The sequence below is a fragment of the Podarcis erhardii genome (assembly GCF_964252035.2).
Source record: "Podarcis erhardii genome assembly, chromosome: 3".
In the NCBI taxonomy this organism is placed as follows: Eukaryota; Metazoa; Chordata; class Lepidosauria; order Squamata; family Lacertidae; genus Podarcis; species Podarcis erhardii.
The window spans coordinates 26288907-26309563 of NC_138507.1; the positions used below are offsets into that span (position 1 = coordinate 26288907).

The window sequence follows — 20657 nt, forward strand, 5'->3', positions numbered from 1 at the left end:
GAAAACCTCCTTCCCTTATGGCCACCACACCTGGCGGAGGGAAACACAAAAGACCTCCACTTCCGGCAGGCGCAGCTCAGCTGTGGTCGGGGTGGCGACAAAGAGTCTTCTTGTGGCCACTTATTTTACAGCACTAACCGCTCTGCAAATGGTTCCCAGTGTTGGTATTGACCTGTGAAGCTTTACAGGGCTCAGGGTCTCAATACTCTCTCCATACAAACCAGCCCAGGCCCTGCAATTGTCAACTGATGCGCTTCTCTATGTCCCCCGCTCCCAGAGAATGGCCTTTTCTGTGGTGGCTGGTGCAATCCTCTCCCCAGAGAGGCTCACCTGGCACCATTGTTACCTGTCTTTAGGTGCCAGGCAAAAACATTCCTCTTTACCTATAGCTATTAAATAATACTCTGACCAAACTGCGGGAGGTAGTGGAAGACAGGAGTGCCTGGCGTGCTCTGGTCCATGGGGTCACGAAGAGTCGGACACGACTAAACGACTAAACAACAACAAATTAAATAATACATGGCCTGAAAAGAGGTGGGGGAGAAAACTCTTTATTATGGTGATTCACTTATTATTGGGCTGCCTGTCAGTATGCTTTTACAATGTTTTTATCTTTGATGTTTTGCAGTGTGGTTTCCAATGTTGTACACTGCCCTGAGATCTTTTGATAAATGGCAGAAAAAGAAGTGGCATGGAATATAAAAGTTCTTTATGAAGTGGCAGCATTTGGGAGGCAGAGGGAGATGGTGATGGGAGAAGGGGTGTGTGTGAAAGCCACTTCTCCTACTTCATTGGTCATGTCTGAACATATCTCCATTAATATCTGTGCATGAAGAAAATGGTCACGGAAGGAAAACCTTGCATATCTCTGTGATCCCAGTAGGTGTGGGGTCATCTCTGTGTGTGGATGGGCTTTGCTGCCTTTCTCAGCCTTGGGTCCCCAGGTGTTTTTGGGCTACAACTCCCATCATCCCTGCTAGCTAGGGATGACGGGAGTTGTAGTCTAGCAACATCAGAGGACTCCAAGGTTGAGAAAGGCTGGGCCTATTGCATTGTTTTGATCCCGCTCTTCAGACAAATAAACCCGAAGAAGACACCTTTTCTGAGGCAGGCTCTGAGTTCTTTGCAGCTGCAGATTTCCTTTCACACAGCTGCTTCAAAGACTGTTTAGAGCCCTCAGGTTGAATCAGACCTCACACAAGGCCCCCCCCCCATCTGTTTTCAGTGTGTGTCCCTTGAACATAAGGGCAGGTGAAAATGCTCCAGAATAGGTTCTTCAGAACGCACCCAGTACATCCACAAACACATTAACTCCTCACTCCCGTTAAGATTTAGGAAGGGCTTCCAGATCAAAGGAGTTGTTTCCAGACGGGCTTGCTTGATGTTGCACTTGGTGCCTATTGCCCCACCAAGGCTGGCATGTGGCCCAGAAGAGCCCCTCGGGCTGGAAAAAGGCGTCCCATCCCTGACTTGGCTCTTTAAAGCAAGGCTTGAAGCTAACGTCATTAACATCAGTTGCCAGCCACTTTGAAGGTTCAGTCTGGTGAAACAGCGAGACACATGTGTGTGTGTCCTTTGGTTGTGAGTTACAGAACATCATCTGAAACACCTGGGAGTAGCCCGGACTGAACGCAGTAGGGCTTTACTTATGAGTAGAGAAGCATACTGTAGTGTTTGACAGGAATACTCCATGGAAGGCCACTTATATTTTTGAACTACAACTGCAGCAGAGAATTGTAAACAAAACATACAGATGGGAGCACCACAATGGAGGCCCTGGTGCAATGGAGCTGCAGGGATGCGGGTGGCGCTGTGGTCTAAACCACTGAGCCTCTTGGGCTTGCCGATCAGAAGGTCGGCAGTTTGAATCCCCCCGACGGGGTGAGCTCCCGTTGCTCTGTCCCAACTCCTGCCAACCTAGCAGTTCGAAAGCACACCAGTGCAAGTAGATAAATAGGTACCGCTGCGGCGGGAAGGTAAACGGCGTTTCTGTGCACTCTGGTTTTCGTCATGGTGTTCCTTTGCGCCAGAAGCAATTTAGTCATGCTGGCCACATGACACGGAAAGCTGTCTGTGGACAAACGCCAGCACCCTCAGCCTGAAAGTGAGATGAGCACTGCAACCCCATAGTTGCCTTTGACTAGACTTGACCGGTCAGGGGTCATTTACCTTTTTTTTTACCTGCAGACGGGGAGGGAAGTGCATGCTCACACATAAGACCCAGCAAAGACACAAAGCACCATTGTTCGGGATCAAATAAGGCCACAACTTTAATTGATTACAGATGTAATCTGGTTTTGGTGCAGGCATTGGGTGTGTATGCTGAAATCAAGCAGCCACCACCTAATGGATAGTAGCGGTAGACCACTGCCAGGGGTTACCAGCACATTATCTCACAGGAATACAGAGTATTTTCCTTGACTTAAGAGGGAGCTGCATCCATCTATCACCTTCAAAGTTACTCCCTGAGAGTATGATGTATTGGCGAGCGAGTGTGATTGATATTGAACAGTTATCATGAAGTTAATTATGGCAAGGAATAGTCTTGGTTAGGACCTGATCCTGGAATTGTATTTTTAAACAGAGAAAAATTTCCACAAAACAGTGGCATGTTTTATTCTCTCACTGAAACTTACAGAATATAATTTGAAGCAGCTTCTTATCAGAACCAAAAGTATTTGTATCAAAAGCCAAATTAAGTGCACAATCACACACACACAAAGTTCAATACTATTTCTAGGTCAACATGAACTTTTTCTCCTGAGTGTTGTGTAATACCTTGAGGCGGCCAGTGTTAATGTTTATTTAAATGTACTGATAATACTCCAAACGGATGTAATAGGAATGTCCAATTTGTGACATATTTATACTTTTAGTTTTAAACACATAATTTTCTGGCAATGGTCAAAGGGAAGCTAACTTCTGCCAAAGTCAGAACGATGCATATTGTGTGCTAGGAAATCTTAAAAAGTAAAATAGAAAAAGAAAGAAAGACATAATTTACATCTGGAGCAGATTTTTTTTTATTTATCCTTTGCCTGAAACAGGATGTTCTGTGTCAATAAAGATTATGGGGTTATGGCAAAATGTTCTACAGCAGGATTTTGATAACGACCAATGATTCTAATATCCAATTAGCTGGGGGGGGGGAGTTTTAGCTTTTGGAGGAGTAGAAAACCTTCAACTGATTGCTTCTTCTGAAAGCCTACTATTTTCCAGGCACTATTCAAGATGTATGTAGAGCAATTGGAAGATAAAGTCTAAGTTGGCTGAAGCTAAATCCAGAGGTGGAGGAGGTAGCGAAATCATGGCCAACAGAATTCTTACCAGTTATTATCTTGGCAGACCTCCTTCTGGAGACTTCCAAGAATGAAAGATGATTCCCTACTTTCTGGATAATCCAGACAGCACAACTTTGTTCCTTCCCAGCAGTACAATCAGAGGCAAGTCCTGGCAACGTTTGATTCTTCTGTACAGGAAATGGTGTGATAAATGCTAGAACTTTATCTAAAGAAAAACCCATGTTTTGATGTAACCATTTGAGTGGTAGCTCAGTGGGAAGAACAAAGATTACCTGGAGGAAAAGTGAAACACAAATGCACAACAAATACGAGCCTGAATTGAACAACAATAATATATTTTGCAATGTGAGCAGCCGGGGAAAATATTTAGGTATTTCACATTATGGTCAATTTCAGAACTTTGCAATCAAAAGCAGGTTCGCAACGTGAAAAAGGCTTGCATCACAAGTAAAACATCTTTCATGCCTTGCCTCACAAAAATCTGGAATCAAATCGATGTGGTGGTCCATTTTAGGCGAATTCTGGATAAAAATGATGGGGGGGGGGTGTTACCTCAATATGACTTAAAAACAAGTGAAGTTGTGCTTATTTCTGGCAACTAAAGTACTATTCAGATTCTGGCTACAATTTCTTATGTGCTTCCTTGCACACATTCCTGCTTTATCTTGTTTTTTGTCCAATACTGCCACTTGCTGGTTTTCTCTCCGCACTGCTACCATCCATTGGTTGCCCCATAAGTAAGAATGCAGTTTATGGAAGTTTTAATTTCACATGGTTATCATCACACAGCATAACATTCCAGAAGAAAACACATGGCACGAATTTGCTTCAGGTTGGTCCTGGCAGCTAGCTGCATATATTTAAAGAATGCATAAAGCCCCAGGATTAATGTAACCAGCATTTTAAAATTCTCATTTCCCGATTTTCTTACAAATTAACACAACAGTCATCTATGGATATTCTTTTGCTTTCTCTGTATAGTTATTCATAGAAAATTCTGGGTTCTACCCCCACCACTTGACAGAGAATATTTTAAAAGAAAAGGGACCTCTTTTTTTAAAAAAAAAATCATCAATGAATGAATGAATGAATGGATATTTTTAACTCCAGTCTTCAAAAACAAGAAGCAAAGAGAGAGAGTGCACACAATTTGTTGGTCCTCATCTGCAGCTAGGCTGGGTTCAAGACATATGAAGTGATATACAGCCCAGGTCCAGTCTATGTTAAGAGATTGCCTTATCCTTTATACACTCAGCAGATCACTGTGGTCTGTGGGAAAGTTTCTCTTGCAAATTCCACATCATGTGTCAAAGGTGATTACTGAATTATTCATTCCTGAGGGATCTCTTGACACTTTAAAACAAAAATCTACTGAGAACCGTGGTATTCTTATAGAAGTGTATTTTGCATTTTCATCATTTGCTATCATGGATGGTCAAGTCCCCGCTTCTGAAGCCTCAGCTGGAAAGCATGCAGAAAAAAATATGTGTGTGTGTGTGTGTGTGTGTGTGTACATGTGCAGGGGGTAGTAAAATCAAAATATGGGAGGGGGGAACATGGGACATTCAGTGGAATAAACATCAGTGATGAGAACCTGAGCCCAGCATGGAAAGTTAAGTGTAAGTGAATAAGGTCCAGGTATTGAAATGAAAATACCTTGCACCTAACAGATATAGTTGTCAACAATTCTGAGTAAAGAGGAGCTATTAAAAATGTAGGTTCTGATAACTTGGGCTCTACTACTCCAAGTTGGTAAGTGTTTCTAAGAATGAGTCTGTTGAGAAATGAAGAATCTGGCCAGCAATGCAAAACTATATATACCGTATTTTCCCGTGTATAAGACAATGCTTTTTGCTATAAAAAAAGGCCAAAATTGGGTGTCATCTTATACAAAGATAGTGAATTCAGAGCGGGAACGTGTGATTAATGGCAGTAGCAAGCAGGAGGTGGGCAGCGGCGACTGGGCAGGTGATTGGTGGCTGCAACAAGGTCTGCTGGCAATTGGCTGTGGCAATTGGGCAGGTGGTTGGCGGCCACGGTGCGCGGGCAGACAATTGGTGGCTCTGGCGACTGGAAGTGGTGGGCAGGAGGGTGAGTGATTGGCTGGCCTCCCTCACCCCCACCCCCAAAAGCTAAATATTTATTTATTTATTTATTTATTTATTTATTTATTTATACCCCGCCCATCTGGCTGGGTTTCCTTCACCACTCTGGGCGGCTTCCAACATATTAAAATACAATAGTCTGTTAAACATTAAAAGCTTCCCTAAACAGGCTGCCTTCAGATGTCTTCTAAAAGTCTGGTAGTTGTTTTTCTCCTTGACATCTGGTGAGGGGCCTTCCACAGGGCGGGTGCCACTACCTGGTTTCCTGTAACTTGGCTTCTCACAGCGAGGGAACCGCCAGAAGGCCTTCGGCACTGGACCTCAGTGTCCGGGCAGAATGATGGGGGTGGTGACGCTCCTTCAGATATACTGGACCGAGGCCGTTTAGGGCTTTAAAGGTCAACACCAACACTTTGAATTGTGCTCGGAAACGTACTGGAAGCCAATGTAGGTCTTTATGACCGGTGTCAACTTAATTTCTTAATTTTGGTGTTTTAAAAAATAGGGGTCGTCTTATACATGGGGGCGTTTTATACACGGAAAAATGTGTGTGTGTGTAGGATGAGAATTCAGTTATTAAAAAGGACAAGGAAAGGTGCCACTGCAAAGTTTGGCTGAATATATGAGACTGCCAGTGCCGTGGGTGAAATCAAGTAAGGTAACAATGGATCAGAGAACAGCTGTGCTACAAATGTGGCAACACGTTTGTTTGTTTATTTATTCATTTATTTATTTAGAGTAAGATGTGTTCACATCCAGCATGACAAAATTTGTACAAATTTCACAATTTAAAAATGAAGTTATCACAGCAACTTGTGATTTCACACATTTATAGCAAAATTAAAATGTCAACAAACCCATGCCGTGTAGTACAAAAATAAATCAAACCTCAGTTCCACAGAGAGCACAATAAGTAGTTTATACAAAATTCTGTCTTAATAAATGAGCACTTAAATCAAACTCAAGAAAAATGAACAATAAGTTAGAATAAATAAAACTCTGATGACTCACAATAATTTCAGATGAAAGGTCAGCATTCTAATATGTGACACTTTTTTGTGTGTGATCCCTATATAATAGTCACAGATATCTTTTGATTTGATATTATGTACCAACATTAGATGAGCAGCGCGGATTTGTGCTTAAAATCCCTTTTTCCCATTGTACATAGGTGATAACGATAAGAATCCAAAACTGATACTATCTATTACTCTACGGAAAGCATTACTATATTGGCAAAGAAGCGGCAGACACAATGCAGTGGAAAAAAATGCATATGCCCTTATGAACAATGAGAGCCCTAAAAGGAGGCTAGGGCAAAAAGTACAATATATATGGCAGAAGGTGAACGACAAGCACCTTGCTTCAGCTCTCAAAAAGGCAATTCTAAGCATGGCAGCTACAACTAATAGCACAACAGAAAAAGGAGGGCACTATACAGAAGAAGACACTGCAGAGCCCCAAAAGTAATTACATAATCTTCTCCCAGCTAGTTATTAAAGTCCTCGTGGAAAAACTGTAAGCTTTTTGTACAGTGAATAGTATAAAGTGCCGCTGGGATATACATATATTTATACATATATATATATACCGAGGTTGAGTATTGTATCAGAATATTTGTTGTGAGATCCCTGTAGCAAATATTATTGGACGAGCCCACGTCGGCTTCCACTCTAATTTGTTCAAATTTAGTGTCACAAAGCGAATGACACACGAGATTGCACACCTCCGTATGGATATATAGGGCAAGGTAAGTGCAAATAGTCAACTGGCACATTGTGGGGACAATGACCCTGTAAGTCCTGTTCTGCTAAAAATATTTTATTTTATTTATTATTATTATTTTATTATTTTTTACAAAACCCATCTTTTTTATTTATTTTTTTCATAACAAAATTTTTCAAAGTACTTTTGTACTTTCTGCATAACATCAAGACATGGAAGGAAAAGATATGCTATCAAATCGAAATCAATTCAACATCCGACATACACGACACGCCATCTGAATTACTAATTTAAATGGGAGGGGAGGAAACAAAAAAATGCCGCAAGAAAAAGTGGTCTTATGCATACATATAGTGCAGTTATTTTGAAGAAATAACAATCAAATCTGAAAAGTACAATACGTATTTTTTTTTAGCTTGAAATGATGCAATTTAAAGCAAAAAGTGCCAAAGTATATTTAGTTACACTAAATTTTCTGATTGCATTCATTCATTTATTTTTATTTATTTTTTGCAATAGGTAACAGTAGAACAAATAGATAGCATATGGAAATGCCACAGGAATAATGATTGTACGCCAAAAAATAAAAAAATAACCATAATCCCAGAACCAAAACAGTAAAAAAAAGGGAACAAGGTAAAAAAAACAACAGGTTAACTGAACTGCATTCTATTTCCTACGCAGGGTAGCAATGAATCCAGGCCAGTAACTACTGTAAAGATAAAACTTAGGGGTTCATTCCCAAATTAAAAACTGTTTTTTAATGGCAATATTTCTTTGAAACTATTGCCTTTGTATTAGGAAGGAAAGACTGAACTTCTGAAAGATGAACTACAATGCTGTAACAGATAACTCAGAGGGAAACTCTAGGAGTCCTGGAGAAACAGAGGATGTTGGCTCCAAAGTGTATTTGAAAAGAAAAGTTGATATCTTCATGTTGTCCACCTCTGATAGAGCTCCTGTCATTATGGAGGTTCCCATATTCATACCATGTAATGCTTAGAAGTTAATTAAAAAGTGCTGTTTAAGCTGCTTTGAATCTTCTCTCTCAAGTTCCCATGGCTTGATGTTGTCTTACAATAAATTACTCCTTTTACATCTCACGTCTAATTCATGCCCTTTGCTTGGAATTAAAAACAAAAACAAAACAAAACAAAACCTTCTTTTTATTGCCCCCCGCCACATACCATCCTCTGAAAACAAAAGTCACACAATATTTCAAGCATTGTTCAAAAATAAAGCATTTTTGGCAACCAAATCTTGCTATGAAACAATATGCACACAAAATGTAATTTCTTAAATCCCATAAAATCCTCCAGCAATGAGACAAAATGAGAGTGTCTAAAAAGTGGCCGCAGACTGCAACATTGTCATTCAAAGCGGATTTTCTTTTTTCTTTTTCTTTTTTTTTTGTCCATTTCAGTTCAAAATACTAAAACATTTAATCACTAAAGCATTAAAAAGAATTTACACTCTATTTTGATCAGCTTACCTCTTCAGAAATATATTTACCCCAAAAATGTGCATACATTAGCAGCTATAAACATTACATGGCATATCACACTATGTCAGCTTATATGAAAACGTACAAAATGTGAATGTATTCAAAAAACTATTCTGCAGTTACTATCTTTAAAGCAAGACATAAAATTATCATGAAGTCTTGTAAGCATAACACTGTTTTAAACAGAAAGAAATATATAACACTTTCTGGTAAATTACAGCAGCAAAAAACAAGAGGCATCATTTTTTTTTTAAAGGTAAGATTTTTTCACCACTACAGCAGCTGCTCACACCTGAATTCCTCTCACAGCCTGTTTTATATTTTCCAGTAGGGCTTTATTTTCTGGACTCTGATAACGATCTTGATTTGTATACATGTCCGTCAAAGTGGTCACGTAAGCATCAAAATTTTGTTCATTGATTGGTTCCTACGAGATATTAAATAGTAGTTCATATACAACTTTTATTTGCTTAATGGTATATTCATTTATGCATAACAAACTATCACAGCACATTGACACCATTTTCTTAGCACATTAAAAAGGTCTAGTTTAGCGCTTACTTAATTTTTACAGGAGACATCGGAATTGGCCCACCGTGTCTTTTTTTTTTAGCAGTTAAATTTATCTCTATGGTTTCAGGGTTGATACCGCAAATCTCCATCGGGCTGAGGAGCCATAAATATAAAAACAAAAAGACATCTACTGTATGAGGTGAAGGAGACCGCCAAATTCCTTAACTTGTGCCTCAGTCACTTACCATATGCGGTAGCTGGATATTAGCTAGACTATGAATTAAAGATTGGCTTAAATTAGCCAATTCGTGAAGGAGCGACTCATTTTGTTGCTCAATTACTTTGTTTTCTTCTTCTATCGTCTTCAGGTTGCTCTCCATGGTGGTAATCTGAAAGGGACAGAATAGTGTACAATGTAACAGGAAGCAGAACATCTTTAAAACGATGGGGGGGGGATGTTATGTCAATTATAACACTAAGTTGATCCAGAGTGTCCCTCTATGAGCCAGTGCAGATCTACGGTGCTTGGAGGGTGCAGTGCATCTTTTGCTGTTCTATAGCTCATCCAACCTTCCAGAACAGATTTCAGGGAGCAAAAAATGCTCAGGAGGAAGGAAGAATCAGTGACATTCCTTTCCTGGCCTCTTCCTCTGGTCTGTGTTCTGTGTTCAGCGTTCCACTTATGGGTGATTCCACATCAAATCAATGCAAAAAACAAGGGTTTTGTCACCAACCATCTCATATTTTGATGAAACTTGGTGTACACCCTTCCCTTATGGTTGAAAGAAACCCCCTTAATTCCCCCCCCCCGTCTCAAACGGTTTTGATTTTATAGCACTTCGAAGTTTCCTGTAAAATTTCTAAGAGATCTGATCATTGGTTATGGGGGGGATTGTACACAAGGGTATCTTGTGACAAGAGGGACAGACAACACAGATTTAACAAAACTTTGAAGTGCTATAAAAATTAAAACTATTTGAGATGGGGGGGGAATTAAGGGGGTTTCTTTCAACCATAAGGGAAGGGTGTACACCAAATTTCATCAACATCTGAGACGGAGGGTGACATGACCTCGTTGAAATGACGTGGAATGACCCTTATGGAAACACTGAACCCAAGCCATTATGTTCTGCCAAATCTCCTGGGCTTGACGTCTCACAATAAAGTACTCCTTTTACACCTCACATCTAATTCATACTCTTCACTTGGAATTAAGAAAAGCCAAGTTTTTTTTTTTAAAAAAATCGTGCCTACCACATACCATCCTCTGAAAAATATATATATAAATCATGCAAATTGTTCCCCGGCCTTACAATGGATTAGTCCATGTCCATTTTTATCTGTAGAAAACTACACTTTTTGAACCATCTACATAAACTAAGAACAGATGGAAATAGATATTAAGCAGCAGTCAATGACCAAAACTAGATATGACTTTAAGCTTATTTTTAAACACGTGCTCGCAGCCTCCTTTTGTTTTCAAAAAAAGGAGAGCCATCCCTCCACCCTGGATCAGGGCCACAGCAAAGGGTTCCTTTTCGCCACCCCCATTATCCAACAATTGTCTCCCTTAAACTGCTTAATTATCGGAACAAATAAGCACTTTGGGGAAGGAGACCATTTCTGCAAGGAAAATGGAGATGGGAAAATGGTTAAGTGGCCTCTTCCCCTGCAGTGCAATTCAGATCCAAGTTCGGAGCACCACAGTTACTTTTTAGGAGAAAAGGAACATGGCCAGTTGAGATTCAAAACAGTACTTAACATCATGGATAGTTTGCTCCTTTGCACAATGTAGCATCTAGCGTGCCTGAGCAGAAAGCTTGGACCATTGATTTCTGGTGATCTGCCTTTACTCCCCCCCCCCCTTCCATCTATCATCCATATATAAGAGAGTAAAAGCTGTACATATTCATTTAGAACAAAATCCTTCTTTAACCTGATGGTTTTGATTATGATTTCAGGGAGAAATGTTTGCAGCTGCCATGCTAGGGAAGCAGTACCAAATCACGGTTTTCTAACCTCCCATACGGTTTTTAAAACAGGGCAAACACATTAAGGAAAAATTGGGAGAAAGAAAATAAAATATCCCCACAGAGTGTGACTAGCCTATTTATTTATCTTAATCCAGTCATGTAAAAAACCATTGGATTTAGGACTTTATAAAACTGTTACCTGAGTTCGGAGTTTTATCATATCAGCTTCCATCTGGGAGTTGGATTCATTTAGTTCCTTTATTTCTTCATCTAACTGTTTAATTTCTTCATCATTTTCTATACCTATGCAATAATAATAATAAAAAAGATATATTAAAATATAGTTGTTAGAAATCTGAGTTAAGCAACTGAGCCATTTCACAGTTTGAAGTTTAGGTCAATAAAAAAAAAAGGTCAAAATGGTTACATCTCATGGGATATTCCATTTTAAGCAGAGCCTTCCACAAGCTAAGGTAAGAACATTCTAAGGGGAACCAAGACCGTAGGAATCCACCCGCTGGCAAAGTAACCACACGTGGAAGATTCTGTAAGGCTTAATGGTCTCCAGCTCTCTCCCCTGTTGCCCAGGCCCTGTGATGGGTCACTGAAGGGAGTGGCAGGTCTTTGCACAATCTTCACATTTTCATCCTACCCAACCTGTCAAAAAAGGCATGTAGAATATACTGTATTTTTCCGTGTATAAGACGCCCCCATGTATAAGATGACTCCTATTTTTTGAGCCCCAAATTAAGAAATATTTTAAACACCAAACGGAACAATATTTATATTTTATTAAATATTCAAAACACCGGTATATTTAGTACTGTATATTTAAAAATCAAACAGTGAGGCAAGCTGTGTAATGGCGGCTGCTCCTATCAGCTCAGTGTAACTCCACTGTAGCTGCAGCTCCAGCTCTCCCGCCTGTGTGCTGCACTTTTGTCTCGGTATTTACGGTATGTACCGTATTTACTCCATGTGTGCTGGCAGGTGCGAACACTGATTGAGGAGCTGCGACTGCCAGGCCTGCCTGAGGGAGTGCGCTTGGGGAATGGAGGGTCTGGGTAGCCAGGGGGCGGCTGAGGAAACCGGGTGGAAGGGACAATGTCCGGAGTGGGGGAGGGGAAGTACCAGACCAGTGTTTGTTGTGAGGCCAATAGTGAGGGGAGGCTGGGGGGAAAGAATATGGATGGCGGCATATATTTATCTATATATTTAATTGCAACGTTCCGTGTATAAGACAAGCCCCAATTTTAAGCTTACAAAATTTGGGGGGGAAAGATCTTCTTATACATGGAAAAATATGGTAAGTAGCTTGCAAGGCACAGAGAGGAAGAACTGGATGGTAGTATGGAAAGCATGTACAGACCCTCCCAACATCCCACTGTGCCATCTGCATGCGTAAGTGGAGGAAAGGGAGAAAACAGGGCAAGTATCCAGCCCAGCTGTGAACCTTGACATTCCCATGGGGTGGAAAAGTCCTTTCACATTCTAAATTTAAACATACTAATTAAACCACAACTTCTATCTGAGCCCATTCGCTCGTGCAACAGAGTTTGATGGCTGCCCAAGGAACTGTGGCATTAAATTCATATTTCCATCTAATGTGCACTTTTTAGAAAATGCAGACTGTAGTCATTGGCTGGGGGTGGGGTGGGGAGATGACTGGAATCACTGAAGGTGGGGAGGACGAATTTGACCCTCCTCACAAGCTCCTGATGAAAACCACTTCCCCACAGATGCTATTTGAATTGGGGGGGGGGGGACTCTTCATTAGCACCATACAGCTAAGTTTTATTTTTTTCTTGAAATATTTGTTCCTTGTCTTTCTTTCATATGAATGATATGTAATGTTACTGAATTGTTGCTCGACATCTCGGTTCTTTTTGCTCATCCATAGCTTTATGGCATAGTTTTGGGTAAAAAAGGCAGGGTAAAAATGATGAAAATAAAATTGATAAAAGTATCCAAGTTTCATCATAACGCCAGATGAAGTGATTATATTATATGAGCTTTTCTGGCCATACATAGTATAATGGAGCAGATTAAATACCCATGCCAAATGTATAATTTGGGTTAAAGACAACAGGATATTGTGGGAATTTTAGACTTAATGGTTCCCTTTTGATGGTAATGTGGTATTTCAAAATCCAGCCATGCTAAATTTGGGGACCCTCTTCGTCAGTCTGATGAATGAGGCTCTGTACTGGAAGGAGAGGAATTCTGGTAATTCCAAGTGCCTAAAGAACTTTGAGCCAAGGCTGCACTGCTTTGCAAACTTTCCTTGGAGTAAGATGCAATTAATACAGAGGGACATGTTTCTGAGCAAACATGCATATGATTGTGCTTCACATGAGCTTTCTGCTTTACAATGGCAGCACAAATCACAGCATAGGTGTTCTCTGAAGCACGTTCAGAAGCCGATTTTTTGCAGCAGCAGCAAAATCACTTCAGTGCCGTACACTGTAGCCTGATGGCACTTTCAAGAAGGACTCCAAGATTGTGTTCAGAAAGACTCCTTTGTAATACCATAGTGAGTAAATTATTCTCACAGTGAGAGAGTGAAGTAAACAGTGATAGCTGCGTCTCATTTAATCCACAACAATTAGCTATTTACCATTGCTAGCCCTCTGCTTTATTGTAAGCATTTGTTCTCCCGACAGCTTTGCTCTCTTCATTGCCGACGTAGCTCTGGGGCATCCTGATAGACTGTAGACAATAAGTGAGGAAAGAATTATTAATTGTAATAAGTCACGGGTGTTCAGTACGTCAGCTAAATCGACTACGGAAACAGAGTTACAGGGAAGTCTCTCTCGACTGCCACTGGTAAGGTGCTGGATTCTGAAAGAGAAGAGGAACTGTTCTCAGACAAGAAGAGGAAAAATATAAGACTTAAAAATGGAAAGGGGGAAAAAAAAACTAGTTACTTTTGTACACCATGGTATGTCCCTCTTCTCTTTGTCTAATTGGCTGATGTTGCAATAACTTCATTCACTGCCTAAAAACACTGAAAGGTAGAAGAATGCTAGTTTTTCACTAAACAAACAAGGAGAATGGTGCCCATACTTTTGCCTCATATACAAAGGGTAGAGACTTATTTTTATAAAGAAAGCTGTGACTCTGGGGATTATAGTTCAGCTGCGGGGAAGATGCCCATGTTCATCTGTCTTAGAACCTAGTTTTTCTTACCAAATGACAAGAACACGCATTTCATATAAACCCAGTTTTAATAAATCACAGTAGTTATAGTTAGAACACGCACACCTTTTTGCAACAAATTTTCCCCACGGCAATGAAACCTATATTTATCATTCTTATTTAAACTACCTCAAAGGAATAAATATGAATTTATAGCTTGTATCTTATCCCAAATAAGTGATACGCACCCTATTTTAAGCTTGAGGGATTTGAGCTGATTTCATTTCATTTGCAGGTTCAAATACAAATGCAGAAACATTTCCTACCATTGTGTAACAATAGGGCAGCTCCTGAAAAGTTTGTCACAAGTTCTAGATGAGTTCTAATCAAAAATCATATAACCATTCTGTATTTACAAAATAGTATTAGAGAAATTTTGCTGGTTAGGAATTTGACTGCAGGGGGTTGGGCTACTTCCGTCTCTACAATTCTGTGATTCTATGAAATATACTGTATTAGTAAGGGTATGCCAAGAGAACATGGCACAAACTAAGGACCAATTTAGAGTTTTAATTGTTTTTTTACAGTGTTATTTTTCTAGAAAAAGAGGTGTCAGAACCCATCATGTATAGTATATAATATTTATGTATATTGTGGGGCAGATTGGAGTGAAGGCACCTGAAACCAGTCATAGAGTTTGCATTGGCCCTCCAAGTATTTATCCAGGAAATGGTTTGGCAGGGCTGGCCGAAGAAATTTTGCTTCCCAAAGCAAATCACCACTGGCAATGGAACAGTGTCCTCTCCTACACTTGAGGGCAGTAAGCAAGGTTATGGGGTGCATACACAGATCCCTCACTATCTACTAAATCAGGCATAGGCAAACTCGGCCCTCCAGATGTTTTGGGACTACAATTCCCATCATCCCTCGCTAACAGGACCAGTGGTCAGAGATTATGGGAGTTGTAGTCCCAAAACATCTGGAGGGACATGTTTGCCTATGGCTGTACTAAATGAAGCACCCACTTCATTCTTACTAATGGGTTGGTCCCACAGTCTGGTTAGAGGAACAAACTTTGGGGACTTGGCCTTTGGTTCAAAGCCTTTGGTACTGGTGGGCGGGGGAAAGGAGGACACTCCAACCTGCTACTCCTGGATGAATAATCTACTAGATAAACCCAGAACAGAGAGGTGGCAGCCTGAGTGCACCAAAGGGAATGAGAGCTTGCGGGCATTGGAGACATCTAACTTCACCCTTTAAGGACAGAAACTTGCAGGAATGGTGCTACAGTGGTGCCTCGCAAGACGAAATTAATCCATTCCATGAGGCTCTTCGTATAGCGGTTTTTTCGTCTTGCGAAGCAAGCCCATTGACAGCTTAGCGGATTAGCGCTATTAGCGGTTTAGCGGCTTTTAGTGGATCAGCTGATAAGCGGCTTATCAGCGGATCAGCTGATAAGCAGCTTAGGGCTTAGGAAAAGGGGGAAAAAAGGGGAAAAACCCCCGCAGGAACTTGCAAGACATTTTCGTCTTGCGGAGCAAGCCCATAGGGAAATTTGTTTTGCGAAGCGCCTCCAAAACGGAAAACCCTTTCGTCTAGCGGGTTTTCCGTCTTGCGAGGCGTTCGTCTTGCGGGGCACCACTGTATTTTCATGGAAACTACTTTGCACGAATCTTTTGGCTCCAGGATCCTAGTAAGAGAAGGTTTGGGGCACTGGGGGTGGGTGGGTTGCCCTAAACAAAGAATAGAGAGAAGCAGATAGGTTAAGGTGAAAGATGGCAACTGGATTGAATGACCCAGTTCTAGGTGAGCTGGTGGCCATCAAATTTTCAGCCAGTTCACTGTGTAGATAGCAAAATCACAGAATCATGGCCCATCTGATTTGTTGTCTTTCTGTACTTTTGCTGTATTGCTTGCTTTATTAATATGCTGTTAACTGCTTTGGAAGTCTTTGGGCTAAGAAACGCAATACGAATGAACCACAATGTAACATGTTTTCCCCATGTTTTTATCTCACGTTTTATCTCGCGAATTGTAGGTTTGGGGACTATGGGGGGTTTGATATTTGCTGCTATCTACTGTTAATATAGGGATGTGGGTGGCGCTGTGGGTTAAACCACAGAGCCTAGGACTTGCCCATCAGAAGGTTGGCAGTTCGAATTCCTGCAACGGGGTGAGCTCCCGTTGCTCAGTCCCAGCTCCTGCCAACCTAGCAGTTCGAAAGCACACCAGTGCAAGTAGATAAATAGGTACTGCTCTGGCGGGAAGGTAAAGCGGCTTAGTCATGCTGGCCACATGACCCTGAAGCTGTACGCCGGCTCCCTCGGCCAGTAAAGCGAGATGAGCGCCGCAACCCCAGAGTCGGCTACGACTGGACCTAATGGTCAGGGGTTCCTTTACCTTTTTTACTGTTAAAATAAGACTGACTGGGTGTGTGGAATCTAACTTTTGAGTTGTCCCTCACTTTCTTGAGAGTATAATCTTAGCACACACCTGGAACTTCTGAGCACTCTTTAAAAGATGTGGGTGGAAGACATGCCTTGCATGCATGTTTTTAATTTTATTAAGGGCAAGTTATATTATGGAGAAAAGTGAAGGAATAGAAAAGGAAAGCAAGCTAATTATGCTTTAACTATTTGTTTGCTTTGATGTTTGTACTGATATTTTCTAATATATTGCTCACAAAAAAAAAGCTGGGCCAATTTAAAGCCTGGGTGAGGTTCACAAATGTAAATCCAAATTAAAAAAAGGAGTGTATGAGACTGACTACTAAGAAGACAGGGCTCAGATTAGATTCAGAATCTAATCTTAAACCATCTTTAACCATCACAATTTCATATATTATGAATGCAAAGATTAGTCACAATATATTAAGGAGATCTTCCATTTTCTTGCATGTTATTTCGTTTCCTCGGGCACTAGAGGCCGGTCATAATAATTAGTCTGGTGGAATATAATAAGGATATAGATTTATAGGCAGACTTCATTTCTGTTTATAGTGCTTTAGGGCATAAAATGCCAGCTAGTGAAGATAAATCAGATCTTATTTGCTTTACTCATAGGCCAGATTACTCAACTGTCACTTCCATAGTGCATCATCTGAAGGAAAGCTGGTTACTGTTTGGTGGAATACGCTATAATGGAATTTAGTCTCATAATCATGCATATTGCTTGAGTCTGAAATGGAATAAGGATTCAATCCTGTCACCAGTTGAATGTCGGCAACTAACAACGAAAGAGCAAATGCATGAGTTCAGTCTCATTGTTATTTGAGCTCTTTCACAAGAGGGGTGGGAATCTCCATCCCACAGGCCAGTCTTGGCTCACCAAGGTGTCCATGTTGAGCTGTGAACCAATTTCCTCCACCTGGTGACATCAGTTGCTGGGTGCAGGGTCAATCCTTCACCAGCATGTTGCCTCAGCATGTGAGCATTGCAGCTTGCAGGGCTGCACTCTGACTCTCTGATCACAAGCTGGCAGGTAAAGGTAAAGGACCCCTGGACGGTTAAGTCCAGTCAAAGGTGACTATGGGGTGTGGCACTCATCTTGCTTCAGGCCCAGGGAGCCAGCATTTGTCGACAGACAGCTTTCCGGGTCATGTGGCCAGAGGGACTAAACTGCTTCTGGTGCGCAGAGGACCATGACGAGTGCCTGCTTTTGAGGCTAGCGCTACTGAGCTCATTTCTAGGTTTAGGCCACCAGCTTCTCTAAAGATTTATTTTTCATGCTGCATAACAAACTTGGGACTATTTTGTTACGAATTTCAGAAGAAGAATCTACCCTCTGTTTTTCATCACTTATGGCTTTGACATGTTATGCTAATTATCAACACCCCAGAACTAACTCCGCACGCAAATATCATCTTAACAAAACCGCAACATACTTGAAAGAGGTGTGTAGCTGAGATGAAGAGCTTGGGCTATATCTACTCTTCCAACAAAAATGGTCTGGGAATGGTAGCATGTGGAGTGCTACCCCCCTAATCATCAAACTACAATTTCCTGGGAAGAAGAAGCCAGTTAAATCTGCAGTGTAAATTCATTCAACGTATCTAAGAAACTTAATCGGAGGACACTCTTACAAACATGAGGAGAGACTGTTTCTCACATGAAAAAAATATAATTAGTGCAGAATATATGTGGAATAAATGTGAGGCTAGTTTCGTGCAAAGAGAGAAGAAAAGAAAGCATTCAGTCTGAACAGAATTTTAAAATAAATAGACTTTGGTGCACAAGGAATTAAAAGCAAAACACATTTAACTCCCCAAAGTCACTCATTGTTCTAAAATAATTCCATCCAAGAGAAGCAGCGTTTCATTGGATTATTTGTTGGTTGTATAGGATAATATGCATAATTGCACATAAAATAGAAGCTTTTCCTTACTCACTCCTGAATCACAGATCCTAGATTACAAGTGGGATTAGTTTGTATTCCTGCTATGGTACGCTCTCTCTCTCTCGTGTGCTTTTTCTTAAAAGCATTCTAATGCCTAGTAAAACTTAAGTTGGTTTTCACAAAGACATAATAATTTATAGTTCTGCCTACTCTGGAAGGAACATTCACATGGTTGGCACAAGGCTTAAGAATCCAGGTGAGCTAAATTGTTTCTTTCCTTTGTCAGAACACGTTATCAACAAACCCCACAGACTGTGAAAAGATTTATCCTGGAGGCTGATACATGTCATATGCCTAACTCATAAAGTTGTCAAACACAACAGCTCAGAACTCAACAGCACACCAGGCAACAACAGGCTTTCCCAGCCTTTGTCATAGAGTTTTAGTCTTGTTTTAAATGCATTTGCTGCTTTCGTGCTTTTAACTGTTTTTCATTATCTATTGCATTTCTCACCTTGAGATGGTGGTTTAGAAGGTGATTAATAAATTAATTGTAATAAGAATAAGAGTAATGGTGTTATTGTCTTTGCTCCGGTCTTGGGTTTTTGAAAGGGAGGTCTTTCCAGGCTGAAGTACTACAGAAACTGCAGTGGCATGCAAGCCCAGGAGATACGTAAAGGAAATGAGCTCCTTAGCATTTACATAGGTATGATCTTCTGCCTTCGGCTGGTATGCTTCCATGCCATAACCATATACAGGAGCAAACTAGGCAGTATACTATGTGGTTCATCGGAATACAAATTTATTGTTTTTTTATATATTTAATAACAGAATTTCTATTCCATAGCGTAAGAACTCTTCAGGAATGATAGAACTATTCTGATTCTCCTCTGCCCACCCAGCCTTCTCCTGTGTATGGAGGCAGAACAGGACAGGTTTGTTTCGGCTAATTCTGATTTGTTCCTGCTCATTCTGCATTAAGTATTAGATTTAGAAGTGTGCCTGTTTAATACAGTGGTGCCCCGCAAGACGAATGCCTCGCAAGATGAAAAACCCGCTAGACGAAAGGGTTTTCCGTTTTGGAGGTGCTTCGCAAGACGAATTTCCCTATGGGCTTGCTTCGCAAGACAAAAATGTCTTGCGAGTTTTTCTGACTTTTTTCCCCTTTCCCTCCCTTTTTCTAAGCCGCTAAGCCGCTTATCCGCTAAGCCGCTAAAAGCCGCTAAAAGCCGCTAATAGCGCTAATCTGCTAATGGGCTTGCTTCGCAAAACGAAAAAACCGCAAGACAAAGAGACTCGCGGAATGGATTCTTTTCGTCTTGCGAGGCACCACTGTATGCTTTTCTTTCCTAAGGGATCTCTCTCTCTCTCTCTCTCTATGTAAATATAATCTACTTTGCACAATCAACAGTCGACAAGTTTTGAAACTGCTCATTGGCATCACCATCAGGACGACACCAATTAGCTACCACTAATTGTTCTATAGCTTCAGTAAAAGGGCTAGTTAACGTAGGTAGAACATTTCCCCCTTTCAATACCTTTTCTCTCTCTCTTCAGAGTTCTCGGGTTAAGGCATGTTTGAAGAGCATCTTTACTAACTTTGGACAAGTGAACTATGTTCTGCTAGCAAAAAACTTACAAAAACCATGGAGGTTTGTACTTGGAGATGGCGCAGATTAGAACATTTAGTTGAGTTTAGGCAAATCTAAGCTTCAGATTCTCTAATAAAATCAACATAAGACTAAAACTAGCTGCCTTGAAAGTTTATCAAATAAAAACCAAAGATTGGCACACGGTACTTATTTGTTAATCTGCTTTAAGAAAACAATATTGGGGTCGAATCATTATTATAAGATTGATAGGCTCTAATTTGTTTCAAGGGTGTCATAAACATGAGCTAGGTAGTTCTATCTAGCTTCATACCCAAGAAATCTTGGTTGACTCTCTTTTTCACAGAATAACGTGTTGAAATTAATTTAAAGAGACTTGCACACCGTGGCCAATGGAGAGCTTATTTCAAATAAGCTACAGTTAGATAGGAGGGGAAAAACCTCTGCAGTTA

General features: G+C 40.7%; 1 protein-coding gene and 1 long non-coding RNA gene across 16 annotated transcripts in view; both read right to left on the minus strand.

The window, feature by feature from the left end:
* Positions 1 to 6137: 6137 nt before the first annotated feature.
* The window catches only part of MYT1L (myelin transcription factor 1 like), a 294939-nt gene continuing 280419 nt past the window's right edge, over positions 6138 to 20657 (minus strand). For 12 of the 15 annotated variants that reach the window (XM_081856828.1, XM_081856825.1, XM_081856829.1 and 9 more), the window contains 4 exons: positions 13740 to 13831; positions 11322 to 11425; positions 9395 to 9538; positions 6139 to 9063 (listed from right to left, as the gene is read on the minus strand). In XM_081856828.1, coding sequence (XP_081712954.1) covers positions 8923 to 9063; positions 9395 to 9538; positions 11322 to 11425; positions 13740 to 13831 — 481 coding nt within the window. In that variant the 3' untranslated portion in view covers positions 6139 to 8922. The other 3 variants (XM_081856834.1, XM_081856826.1, XM_081856827.1) reach the window with 2 other exon arrangements.
* LOC309339522 lies at positions 16725 to 20648 on the minus strand. Its single transcript, XR_014155440.1, has 2 exons — positions 19929 to 20648; positions 16725 to 19597 (listed from the first exon to the last, which is right to left on the minus strand). It is a non-coding gene; the product is annotated as an uncharacterized lncRNA (long non-coding RNA).